The sequence below is a fragment of the Protopterus annectens genome, chromosome 2.part2 (genome assembly GCF_019279795.1).
Source record: "Protopterus annectens isolate FY-2018-M chromosome 2.part2, PAN1.0, whole genome shotgun sequence".
Lineage (NCBI taxonomy): Eukaryota > Metazoa > Chordata > Ceratodontiformes > Protopteridae > Protopterus > Protopterus annectens.
Window position 1 is genome coordinate 557,509,461 of NC_056730.1, and position 14,533 is coordinate 557,523,993.

The window sequence follows — 14,533 nt, forward strand, 5'->3', positions numbered from 1 at the left end:
AGTGTAATGACTGCAACAGTGAATACACTCAAACATCTACATTTATGGTAGGTACACATCTGTACTTTACTTGTATTGAGGCTTCGAAGCTAGACTACTAAAACGGAAGGTGAACCATTTGATTATGGGACGGCTTGACAAGGGATTGTGGTAGTCCCATTTCATAAACAATGTTCACATTGTAGCATGTTTCAGAGTCGTCACTCCCTACACTCGCAAACACTTATTTCTACCCACACTTAATGTAGTTGTACTGTAGTGTTTTATGAAAAAACAAAAATGTTTGGAGAAGCAGTCCTAGAATTTGAAATGCTGTTTGCAGAATACATTTTTTTATCATACAGTTTGAAAGGAGAATTTGGGTACTTTTTTTCCCAAATGACTGTATTGCTGTTGTATAACATTTTTATTTCTTTACATACCCTGATTAATCTTTTCAATTTGTTATGAAGTGTGATTTTTGCCAGGCAAGGGTCCACATGTGTAACGTGGTGACTAAAATGGTGCCATCTCATATACTTTTGATTTAAATTTTCCTTTACAAACAGTACAGCAAAGCATTTGCAGTGTCATATTGAAACATGCTACTCCACTAATCATTTTGTATTATAGCAGCTTTTATGGACTTAATGTAAAAATGTTCATATTTTACTACTTGCATACTCTGGACTTCTTGTGAAGGGATACAGTGAGTCTAAGGCAGTGTTAATTAAGTACGTGACATTTTTTTGTCTGTGAGAGGTAACGGTTAAGGTCTTTACCTCATAAATACAAGGTATAGGATTTGATTCTGACCTCTGATTATTGGCTAGGCTTGTAATAGTCTTCAGATTGATAGGAAATGCGTAGGTAAATACTAGGCTATGATTTTTTTTTTGTGTACTTCAATTTCTCCATATAAACGCCAACTCTTGTGTTTAATTTTTGTATGCTAACAAGTATGTGTTTTACTCTCCATAGGGTTCTGGCTCCTGTGGACTTTGCTAATACTTTTCAGTTGTTGTTGTGCATACCGACATCGCCGAACCAAACTCCGCATCCAGCAACAGCAACGCCAGCGGGAGATCAACCTCATTGCATACCATGGTGCCTGCAACTACCCTGCCTCCATGCTAGATCTTCGTAAGTAGGAAATCTCTTTCATACAGCAGCAAGCAGCTTTCTGAGATGTCCATGCTGCCTAACCTAAGTAACTCTGTTGCAGTAAATATAGCACTGCTCCTTTTTGCCCCTATCAATTTTGTGCCTAGTTTGGTAAATGAATATGGCTTTTACAGTTTCCACAAGATGTCTGATTATCTTTAAGGTAGTTTGTCACTGGGTGTCACCTGCAGGCCTACCAGTTAGCCATTTGATCTTTGGAGCAATCAAAAGCAAATTATGATCGGCAAAACATAGACCTAATATTGAGGATTGTTTTTATTGGGTCAGCAATTCGGTTCATCTTCTCTTGCTTTCCCATTCATTATTTTTCCCCATGAAAGCTCCATCACTAGAGGGAGCAAGGAGGTTAGGTGCCTCCGGTAGAGGCAGATGTCATGATGTCACACACCAGAGTGTAAAGAGCATACTTAAACCTAGAGTTTCACACACACCCCCAACACACAGTTTGAGCCTGTTCCTAATGAACATCATTTTTGTTGATATCACTTGGCATTCCCACATCATTAACTTAATAATTTTAGTGTCACCAGACGCTACACCACTTGACAGCATAGATGTTCACTCATTTACAGAGTGGCTGCATTGTGTGTACTTCCTAGGAGAGTGCCATAACTTGAACTACTGTTACACTTCTGGCAGTTATCAGCCAGCTACTTGTAATATTTTCTGGGTGAATCTCCTAACTTTGCTTATTACCAGGAGAATGGTGACATTTGAAGGTTCCTGTGTTGGAGCGTCCCAAGTGCAGCCCCAAGTCTCTGCCAGAGCACCGTCATAAGGACTGAGAATTGGAGAGTAAGCATTAGTCTAGCTCTCATAGATGTCCATTTTGGAAACATCCCTCCTTTCTTCACAGATGATGAGATCCTCAGCTAATGAGACCTTATGATTGTATCCATTGTCCACTGGAGTGATAGAGAAGCCTGGAGAAGGCACTGAGAGTGTATCTTAGCAGAGACCACCAATACTGTGGTTGGTCATCCAGAGCACACTGCTGACTCCACTAATCACAGGAAGAGTTCTGTGGAATCACCCAGACCCATGTAATGGGCACTCAAGTCCAAGGACACTTGGGTCACCCTCCCTAGACACAGGAGGATTTGCTGGCCTAGGCTGAGGGGATGCCCACCACATCTTTCTGCACCAGAACTCACAGTTCATGTTGTAGATTTCCACTATGTCTTTTAAGGACTGTTGAGGGCTTGAATCTTGAATGTGAAATACTCTCTTGCAAAACGTGGCCTGATGCTAGCAACATCACTGGTATCACTCCTAGGTGTCAGATGCCTTTTGCCTGAACTCTGGCACATGCCCACTGTGCAATAATCCTAATGGAAACCTATGAAAATTATGGTCTCTGGAGCTTGGGGGGGGGGGGGGGTTAGTCTCACCGCAGATTCTATGTAAAATCTGAGGTTCTAGAGGGCCCTTATCTTGGAGACTGGTGAGTAATGATTACCCCTCACTCTTATGTTCCCCTTCATGTGACCCCCTTCTTTAGAGAAATCTTAAGAAATGGGGTACTGTGTATGATGGTCTGTTGCACAAGAAAGGCCTAAACGTCTGTCTGGAAAAGGGGAGGAGAATTCATTCAGGATCCTTTGAAGAGGCTGAGAGTGTGGAAAACCGTTATTAGGAGCAGTTAATGGTGATGACACCCCTTCACTCTGGAACCTCCCCCCTTCAGAGAAGCATTAAGACTCAAGATTCTCTTTACATGGGTAGGGGCACCCATCCCCCTTACACACTGAAATGCCTTACTGCCCCTCTGGTGAGGAAAGAAAAGGGGACTTTGGATCAGCAGTTAAGGTTGCCATTCTTAAAGCTGACAAACATCCAATGTCTGTAGCTGTGGCCTCCAGGTAGGCTAGGTAAATGCTGTCTGTACACATCTGGCCAAGTGAATGACTTATAATCACTAATGAAACATCCTTGAGCCAACTCCATATGACATTTTTTTTTTGCTCTTGCACAGGGGACAGAGGCTACTACATTTTGCAATCTTGCTACCAGAGAACGAGTCTTAACTCTTTGCAACCCTGGCTAGAGATTACTTTCTGCCATCTTTTTGTTTCACCAATCTGTGTAGCAGGCCATGCATTGGAAAAACATTTGCTTTCTCTAAGGCTAGTCAGCTAGAAGATGGTTAAACATTTGGCTTCCAGAGTGAGCTTTCATGTGACACACTGCAGTTTTGACTATGCAGATACTGTAAGTAAGGGTCTGCAGGTGCAGCTCACACATGTCTGTACAGTATTGCTTGAGACTGTGAAGAGCACATAAAAATTCATTCTTGTGTGCCCCTTTCAGAACTGAGATTCTCTTTGGCCCGTCTTATAAGGACTTTGAATGATGTCTTGAAAAAAATGGGGTTTTGCTATGGTGGAGGACCTTTACGATCCCCCTTTAGACTTTTTCCTCTTCCAGTCCCAGGTGGTTGCAGAAAAAAACATGTTTATGCAACCAGGAAGGCCTTGAAACATCACATGGTATTGTCTCCTCCTATGTTGACTAAGTCACCCAAGAAAACAAACCTGAAGTACAGTAGTCCCAACCCTTATTACAGTTTAAGGCAGTCTGTAAAGGAGGGAGATCTCCAAGATAGCCTCAGAGTGGAAACTCGTTTCAATGTTCCAGTGCGTTTTGAGCATTGTGATTCTAGTCTACATCTTTACACTTTTGTGTTCTGTTCCAGAGAAGACTACTGTGAGACCAGTTTTACTTGGAAGGGGCCCTAGACTCTAGCTCTTCTCAAGAATGAGGCTATCCTCAGGGGTTCTTCTGCCTCTTTCCCATTCTGAAGAAGTTGGATGATTTCCTTTCCATGCTGCACTTTACTGACTTCATTGTATATATTGCATATAGTTCATCAGGGTTCCATTCAAGAGATGCATTCAGTTCTTTGTGAATGTACATCACTTTAATGCAAGGTACAGCCATTTGGCGTTTCCTCTACATCCATTGTTCACCAGGTTGTTGGCTGTGGTGGCCAAAGCCTTACTGGAGAAGGATCTCCATGTGTTCTCTTACCTGGGAATCTTCAGTGGTGCTGGTCCCATCAATGGATTCCCCTGTAGAGTCTCTGGGAATGAGTTTTCCCATGATTGCAGTCCCTAGGATGACCATAAAATGGGATAAGTCTTGCACAGTTTCAGAGGATTATCTTCTTTTATCTAAAGCTTTGTATGCAATTGGTTGTTCTTCCACATGAAGACAAGCAGTATGGGTTAAGATGTAGTGGAGAGTCCAAGCTCTGACATTCTTGTGCCTGCTGGGCTTGATGGCCACCATGATCTTACTCTTCATTTGCATGCATGATGCTGAGGGTGGTGCATTGAACTGTGAGGTGTCAGCATCTGCAGAACTGGCATGTGCTCATAGACCTCCCAGTGTCAAACATCTTTCACTAGGCACTGGAGTAGTTGTAGATAGTTCACACTAGTCTTCAAGCAGGCCTCGTATTCTTGTAGCTGAACTCTCTCAGGTTTTGATAAGTTATGGCTTCACTAGCTTTTTGGGGAGGTTTTGTGTGTTCCACTCCAGTGTGTAAGGGATCTGGACTCCCTTTATGGATGATGTTGCACATTAGTCAGCTTAAACTAAAAGTGATGCTCTAGCCCTTAAATCCCTTGAGAGCTGCATCTAAGGCCCCTCCTGATTTGTCCTGTTAGCATGTCCTCTTTTATATAAGAGCAAGAGGATATGCAATTGTACCTTCTTTACACTGACGCAGTGCATGTTTGGCAATAGCCAAAAGCAGATGCAGCTTTTTGTCAGCATTTTACATCTCTGGCAAAGTGAACATGTTGGCTGGCTGGCTTACTGCACCCCTTCTGTAGTCTTTTTGTGGGTTGTAAATTTGAAAGCCACATTTGGCTTAAATTTTCCAAAAGTGGGGCACTCTGGAGATGGACTTCTTCACCACTTTGAAAGATTTGTTTCTCCCTCTCTTTTGCTTAGTGCAGCTTTGCAAGAGGGAATTCACAGTGAGCACTTCCCCTGTCTCATGACAGGGGTATTTTTTCTTTGTGAGCCTACTGATTGCACATTGTGGTACAAAATTCAGGCAAGAAAGTCAAAAGTTAATATTCATTGCCCAGTGGTGGCAAATATGAGTGAGTCTTGATTTTAGACTTTCAAGACCCTGGCAGTACTGGAAAAACTCCATGTATGAGTGGACTCCCACGTGGCTGGGGGGCACTGGATCCCTTTCTGGACATGGTTAAATTCTTTAAAATCCCTGGTCCCAACAGGTTTGATTGAGGGTAACAGGAAGTCTTCCACCAGACAGAATTATTCTGCCAAGTAAGAGAGCTTCTGCATTTGAGCAGACTGATATTTGATATTGTTATAATTGGTCGATGTTCAGGTTATCGTGTGTGTGAGCGCACGCTTGCTTAAGCATGTATGTCTGTATATCTGCAAGCGGGCGAGAGCTCTTTCTACCCATAATCAGCTTAAGGATGGCTAGATTATAACCCAGCACCGTCTGGCCTTGCAGTCCCTTAAATGGAGCTACATCTTTTCCAAAATGTAAAGAATTCTTTCTCTTGGTAAGATTTGGACTTTGTTTGAGACTTGTAAGTGGAACCTACTGCGTTGGCAGCATAGAATGTAGTCTTGGAAATGCTTTTTCTGGTGGCCATCACCTCTTTTCCCAGAATATTGGACCGGCATGCCCTCATTTGTAGGGAATATCTGTCTTTATACATGGATCTGGTGATCCCTTGTGCCAACCCATATTTATGCTAGAACTGATTTCTGAATTATCCCTAAACCCATTCATTCATTTCCTGATGTTCATCGTGCATACAGCTGCAGTCATAACAGATGGGTTTTCCTGCCGTCAGGCGGGTCCTCGGTCGGCCGAATTCCAAAGTCTAGGTCCGGCGTCGGTTGTCGTCACTTCTTCCCTGACGTCAGTGCGACAGGGGTATAAAAGAACCAGCCGACGCCATTTTCTTCAGTCTTTCTTGCCGCGCGGTGCCCGAAGCAGAAGCAGTTCGCAAGTGCCTGTCGGCCAGCTCCTGAGATTACGAATATTTAGCAACTGAAGTCTTCTTGAAAGCTAAGTACCCCGTTGGGGAAACTTTTCTTGCCTCAGACCGATGTCAGACAAAGTTAATAATTGCATTTCATGTAGGAAGCCAATACCGCATAAGGATTTTCATTCCCTCTGCATTCCTTGCTTAGGCCCAGACCACGACGTCTCGGCCTGTCGTTTTTGTGCTACATTCAACAGACGCACCATTAAGCGTCGGGCGGAGTTCGCCCAACACTATTTTGGCAAAAAATGTAACTACATTATGTCGTCGGATACTCCGACTCCAGTTTTGAGTAAAAGACGCAAAGATAAGGACCGACATACAAGGTCCGCGGCTTCTACCGACACCACGCCAAAGCCGACTACAGGTGGTCCGGTTCTCAGTGAGTCGCCTACGCAGCCCCTGACTACTGACGACACTTCATTGGTGGTGTCTACTGTACACGAGGTCGCAGGCTCTTCGGCCCACACCCCAACTACCGAAGCCACTCTTGGCGGTGAAACTCAGAGTTTAGACAGGTCTGCCACCTCTCAAGGTGTCTTCAGGCCTTCCTCTTCTTTTTCCATCAAGGCTTTCACTAAGTCTAAAGCAGCCATGCATACTAAGAGACAAGCTCCACAGGGCCCTTCCCAAGGCCCCATGCCTAAAAAGCAGATGCTCAAAATGGCTGAGGATTTGATTACTCTTATCAGGGGTTCTCAACCCCCCCCCCCCCCCGGACAAAAGGCCCAGAGTGGAGGAAGAATCCCCCTCCTCGGACCAGGCCTCCATTATTTCAGAGCATTCTGATGACCAGGAACAGGCATACTCCCCTTTTGAGGATTCTGATGCAGAGAAGTCCATTCCCTCTGCCCCCCTGAGGATTACTCTTTTGGGGAAACCTTGCATACCTTGAAGAAACACTTCCACTGGGAAGGCCAAGAGTACTCAGACTCCAAAAAAAGGCTTAGGGACTTTCTCTTGCTCCCTCAGCACAGGCCTCTGGCTATACCTCCTGTCCTAGACATTCTAGATGATGTGTATTCGGAGGCCTGCCTTAACCCAGACTCTTTACCTCCAGCCCCAGTCAAGCCTGACTGGTATTACTGGGTTCCTGACTCACACCAATTCCTATACAAAAGCCATGCGGCTGACCCAGAAACTATCTCACAGGGCCCCAAGGGAATTAAGGCCTCCACTGCTAAAAATCCATTACTTTCAGAAAGAGATTATAGAGTTTTAGAAAGGTGGGGGAAAAAGGTATACACCTCGGCCACCTTAACCATGAGGGCATTAAACTGCCAGTTCCATATGTTAAAGTACCAACAGTTTCTGTTATCACAGTTGAGAAGCTAAATGTCACAACCTGAACAACCAGACTTGAAGGAGTTGCAGGATTTGATGCATAGTGCAGAACAAGTGGGTAAACATACCTTGCAATGTGGTTTTGATGCTTTAGAGGCCTCATGTAGAGCTGCTGTTACAGGATCAGTCATACGTAGTCATGCCTGGCTCAAAGAGCAAACCTTATCAGATCATGTCAAAGCTAAATTACTAGATGACCCTCTGCAAAAAGATGTATTATTTGCTGTTAAAGCTGAGGAGGTATTAAAGAAAATGGAGGAAAAGGCAAAATCAATGCAAACAGTGAAAGATTTCCTACAAATACGACCTCCACATTTCAGTAGAAATTGGCCTTCCAAAAATTGGCCCTTTCCAGCCACGGACAGACCCCAAAGAGGTAGATACAGGCACCCGAGGGGCAGAGGGCAATCTCAAGGATCGTTTAGAGGCAGACAATGGCAAGCTCCTACACAAAGAGGTGGTGAGGATAGTTCACAGCCATTCAGAAAGCAGACCCAATGACTTCCCCTTTTCATGCCAAGCAAGGCTCACATGGCAGCACCTTTAGGCGGAAAACTGGCATTATTTTCGAAAAATTGGCATATTGTCACAAAAGACAAATGGATCCTGGACATTATAAACAGAGGCTACAGATTCCATTTTCACACCCTTCCAAAAATGAGAGGCATGCCAAACCTGCCACACAATCAAAGGGCAGAGGCACAAAAACAAATTTCAGATCTCATGGACATGAAAGCTATTCAAGAGGTACCTACACAAGAACAAGGTCAAGGTTTTTACTCCAGACTATTCCTGGTACCAAGGAAGGGGAAAGATTGGAGACCTATTTTGGATCTATCCATCCTAAACACATTTTTTACTCGTGCCAAAATTCAAGATGCTCACATTACAGCAGCTTCTTCCCATGCTGGGCAAGGAGTCTTGGCTGGTAACATTGGACCTCAAGGAGGCATACCTGCATGTCCCAATCAGACAAGATTGCAGAAGATACCTTAGATTTCTTGCAGGTTCAACCCATTATCAATTCTCTGCATTGCCCTTTGGCTTATCTTCTGCGCCCAGAGTCATTGGGTCTGTTGATGAGTCTTCTGTGTGTGAGGACCTACCATTCCGGCATTTTGTTGTGTTTTACACATTATTCATAGCTTAGTACACAGGTCCGCCGAAGGGTACATTCCTTATCTAGCCTAGTAATCTTGTCCACTGAAGGACACATACGATTGTATAACCCTATAAACTAGCCGCTACTCTTCTGAGTGTGTGGTTCGCCCGTTTAGATCATAGCGTGGTCTTTTTACAGCTACTCTCCCTTAATTGGACTTGTGAAGTTAGAAGTGAGTTTTTCTCTCCTGGTATCTTGACCTACGCCACGGATAGTCTGTAGCATTGCAATCTACAGACCTGTATACACGCAGCGTGTAGCGGGAGTTTTTATCTCTCCTGACATTTACCCTTCCACATCTGTAGTTAACTTGGCACAAGCTAGACAGCGAAAGTGCCGTTCTTATCCTAAACGCCATATTAAAGAATAAACTGCTTTTTGCTGTTCTGCTAGCACGTGGTGCGTGGCGGGAGTTTTTATCTCTCCTGACATTTACCCTTCCACATCTGTAGTTAACTTGGCTCAAGCTAGACAGCGAAAGTGCCGTTCTTATCCTAAACGCCATATTAAAGAATAAACTGCTTTTTGCTGTTCTGCTAGCACGTGGTGCGTGGCGGGAATATTCTTTCTCCCCAAACACTACACTCCTGTTATCTGAACTTAGTTTGCCCATTGCCACTCATAACGGTGGCGTTTCATCCTTTGACTAAGTCATATGTCCTTTTTATTGGATGCTTTTACTGTGAGCCTATCCAGAGGGACGCCAATCCCGGAATACCCACCAGCATTGATTATGTACCTTTCCTAATTCCAAATTCATAACTAGCTGCATCCCTCTCATCTAGAGCAGTTGATAAATACGGCAGGAAAGCTTAGAAATTACGTTAGTGCACTTGAATCAGCAGTTAAGTGAGCAGTGTATAATATACATCGTAACTGTTTTGCACTGGATTAATGTATTTAAGTATATGTTTTCCTGTTGTGTTCTTACACAAATGTTTTTGCCTGCAACAGTGTTTTCACTCTTACCAAACCTATTGTAAAACTGATAGATACAACTGTTTCTAGTAAACCATTTATTGTCTTTCCTACTCTAGAGATATGGAATTGATTGCTTCTAATTGATTAACTAAGTAACTTGCCTAACCATTTTGTATTTTGCCATCTAATACTTTTTTGTCTCTTTCTTGTCTTTCTCCCCTTCTCTCTTGTTCCTGCTATATAAATATCTGCTTTCGCCTATTTCAGCCTGCCTACCCTCTACTAAGAGATTACTATCCAGCTGGGACCCAAGGACCCCAAATCTCTCAACTGTAACATCACTTCATAGTGAAACCTGTTGTTCTCACACGTAAAGTGATAGGAGAGTTTAAGCAATTGTAAGTTTGGCTCCTACCTGATTTAATACTCTGCCTTAATCCTGGTTGTTAATTATTGTATGCCTCACAGCCTGAACACCCAGCAGCCATCCCCCCCCTCCACTCCAGTAGACTACGTATATTTCCCTCTCATACTTCTAGTTGACTTAATTAACCCTTCATACATATTGCCTTCCTAGCCCCTAGTCTAACCTTGCCTGATTTTTCTTTTCCTCACCTCTGTGGTTATTACCCTACTGCCCACTAGGTGGCACCCTCCCAACTGCTCCTCTCTTGTTGCCCGTCATACTCATAAGACTGCCTTCTTTTTTGAACTCCTTTCTAGTATTATTACCACTGACCAGACATATTACCTCTTCTGCTAAACATTTCCCATTATCTGCCTTTACTATTCACTTCTACTACACCCTACTCTTCTACACAGATCACAAAGCCTACTTACCCCTGCAGTCCCTCCTCCGCAATCAGAATTTCACTGATTGTTCTCAATCAACTGTCTCAACCGCTCCGTTAAGCCCTCTTGTCTCACTCCCCTCCCTACCCCCAATTCCCACCCACCCCAGGGGTCCTAAAATATATTTTCGCTATGCCACACCCCTACTTTTACCATCACCAATCAAATACATTCTCCTTATTGCCACTCCCCTCCATAATTATTCAATTACCTCTCCTAACAAATTGTAACACCCCACCCCACCCTTATAGCTTCTAATACCTCCCTGCTATTAATACAAACCCTTATCTATCTTCCCATCTTTTACCTACATCATGGCCAATATTACCTACCTAACTCAACTAAAATGTTTAGCCTTTATATTACTTCTAACTCCTCTAGTAACTATCTACTCATTAACCTCTTATGAACAACCACTCCACCCAAACCTCCTACTGCCTTCTAAGCTCACTTCCACACCACTACTACCTATTCCTCTTTATAACTTTAACACCACAACTTCTCCCTGCTACCTTCATGCCAAATATCACAGACTTACCCACATAAAATACATTACTCACCTTGCAAGGAAAACACTTTGTTTTTACTTCCTTAACAATAACAACCCACATATAGAAAACTCCACTTAGCCTACTAGATGGAGACATTCATCCTAATCCTGGCCCACACAATATTCCTGAAACTATACAAAGTACCTCCACCATTACTCCTCCACACACACCTAATAAGCCTCCAATAACTCCCTTTCCATAGCACATCTTAACATTCAAGCATTAACAATAAAACCACCCATCTTCATGCCCTTTTAGAATTTCTATAACTTTGATTTCCTATGTCTATCCTAAACATGGCTAAAACCATCCATTAATGACAATGAACTTGTCCCACCTGCCTACAGTATCCTGAGAAGGGATCAGTATTAACAAAGGGAGGGTGGTGTAGCAATCCTCTTTAAAATTATCTACATGTCACCATATCTAACATAAATCTACCTACATTTAATAACGAACATGAAATCCTAGTCACTAAACTTCAAATCAACACATTCAAATCCATTAACATCGCTTTGTATTTACCTTCCCTGGTAAATAATATTAATTGAAAAAACATTCTTAACTGGATATCTATCAATCTTCCACAAGAAACCTTAATACTTGGCGCTTTAACATCGATTGAATCCCTGTAGTACCCTCAGCCCACCACACCCACATTAATCTTCATGGCTTCTCTCAAGTTATAACCTCCCCCACAAGAATTGATAAAAGTAACAACAAAGAAAGTATACTAGATTGGATTCTTACAAACTCCCCACATCTCACATACAAGGCAGAAACCTTCCCTGATCATCTAAGTGATCACTTACTCACTTATATCATCAGACACAAAATTACTACCTAACCCCAACTACATATCGTACAATCAGGACTACAAAATCATTCAACCCAGAACTTTTCCAGCTAGAACTTAAACACTGTGACTGGTCACCACTAAAAACACTTCCCTAGATGAAGCAGTTGACTACTTTAATACCTCATTCTTATCCATCCTTAACCAACATGCCCCAGTGCGGCTCTATTAGAAGTAACACTAAACCTGCCCCATGGCTCACCAAAGACACTAGACAAAAATTCTCCTCAGAAACAAATCGTGTCAAAATGGCACACTACCAGGAATCCAACAGACCACCACCAAACCAGACAACTTAGGGAATACCTAAAAAAAAAAATCTGCTAGATAAAAAAACTTTTACATCAACTACAAAAAACTAAAAAAAGAAAAAAACAAAAAGTGGCAAAGCAGCATCAACACTCTCCTACACCCACCAATCTCTATAACACCTACTCCTCTAGGGTCTAACCAAAAAAAAAAAAACTAAACTGCTAATGCCTTTATTCTTTTCTTCTTTGACACCACCATTCTTCTAACAGCTAAAAACAACTCCTCCTACTTCCCAATCTAACCACCTCTTCCACTTTCCCTATTCCAGTACTAAAACCAGTTCCTACATCCCTTGAAATGTTTGCTACTAGAAAAAAAAACCTACCACCCCCCCTGCTCTGCTAGCAATCCACCTACACCTGCAAAGGTTAAAAAAGCAAGGCCCCAATTCCCCCCATTCATACTCATAAACACAGAACTATATCCGAGAAAATCTCCCATCTATCTGAAAAATCTCACACATCACATCATCCAAACTGGTAACTCTATCGATATCTCAAACTCTAAAACTAATTCTACAAAAAAATGTGCCTCAAAAGTTCCAAAAAAATGTAAATAATAAATAAGCTTTGTAATAATACTTAATAATCTTGCCAATTGTCAACATGGATTTAGACCTGACCACAGCACCACCACCCCTCCTCCAGCTACAGCCTTCCTCTCTGTCTCTAACCATAATAATAATAACTCTAATCTTTTATCCTTGATTTATTACTTTATTTTTTATTATTTCTATTCTTGATATGGTTAATTCTTTAATAAAATTAAAATTTGGATTCTCTCTTTTAATCTTCTTTTGGATTTCACTACTATGGGATAGTTACCTATCAACTTATACTATGGGTAACCTATCCCTCCTCCCTCCTATCCTCCCTGGGTGTCCCCTCTCTCCCTCCCTCCTGTCCATTTCCTTTTTTTTTCATTATAGACCTCCACTAGCAATCCACTTTCCACCTTCATTCATACCACCAGATGCTTCCATGCAGATGATTCTCAGCAAATTGATTTACACTAATCTTTGAATCACAATACATTTAACACACAAAAACAAATGTTTTTTTTAAATTTATTTAAACTAACCAAAAAACTTAACTAAAACTTACTACTTACTTTCTTCACTCACCTCCTCTTTACTTTACTCCTCCCCACTTCAATGGGACTACTCACAACAATGACACAAACACTCACTGACACTGGAACATATAGACATTAACTGTAAACAAACATTTACTCAAACTTTGACTCTCAACCTAACACTAATATAAAAAACATAATAAAAACTGCAGGAATCTTTATATTCCTCACTCCTTCAATCAAACCAAGCTATACTCCTTCAACCAAAATCGCTATAGCTAGATCTCTACCCGCCCTTTACTTACTCTACTCTACACCCAAATCTAAACAAACTTCACCTTAAACACTAATGCTAACAATGCTCCACAGGTTGCTAGATTTGCCACAGGTTCTCCTTTCGCTTTTCATCACAGCTAGGATGGCTTGAATTTCCAAAACCAACAACTTTTGAAAACCAGATTATCTCAACAACTCACTATTATACATAAGAGCATACTACCCCACCTATACACCTATACTGACTACCCTCATCACCCCTTATAACAATCTCAACACCCTTCGCTCCTCATATAAGGCACTTATTAGTATTAACAAAACCAAGAACTCAGCTGGAGTTTCTCTTTTCTCTAACTCCGTGAGGCAAATACTGGAACAAACTTCCCTCTGAACTCCTAGCTCTAACCTCCACAAGACTCTTTAAACTAAGAATAAAACAATTTCTCAGTTCTCACTGGCTTTGCCCTTGTACTAACCCTGACTAAATATCTTCTCTGCTCCTAGCAAGAATATATTCCACCACTTTACATATTCTTGCTGCCTCTTAGATACCTTTATCTCACTATGTCATATGTTACATTTCTAAAATTTATTGACAGTATATACTTTCTGTTATCCTGCTTCCAAATGAAAACTACTAATTTGTTCCTATTCCTATTGCATTGCATATCACCTCAACACAACCTTGGTATCCTTGTAATGTCAACTGAACCTATTCAGTATGTCTGTATTCTGCTTATTTATTATTATAGTTCTTTTAATTTTAAACAATTTATTACAGTCATATATTGTGTATGTAAATGGCTGTAACCGTTTAGAGCTACTTTACTACTGTTATTCTGCTTTTGAACTTATTATTTTTTACTGTAAAAAGTTTGCTGTGCTGGAGCTTTTCTCCCCGGGCCTCTACTGAAAATGGATCTTGTTCCAGTTAGACTAGCCCGGTTAACAAATGTAAAATAAAAAATAAAAAAAT

At 41.8% G+C, this 14,533-nt stretch overlaps 1 protein-coding gene across 1 annotated transcript in view; it reads left to right on the forward strand.

Moving 5' to 3' along the window:
• The window catches only part of WBP1 (WW domain binding protein 1), a 498,228-nt gene that overhangs the window by 383,356 nt on the left and 100,339 nt on the right, over positions 1–14,533 (forward strand). Inside the window, exon 3 of the mRNA XM_044064019.1 lies at positions 961–1,122. Coding sequence (XP_043919954.1) covers positions 961–1,122 — 162 coding nt within the window. The remainder of the gene's footprint in view (positions 1–960; positions 1,123–14,533) is intronic.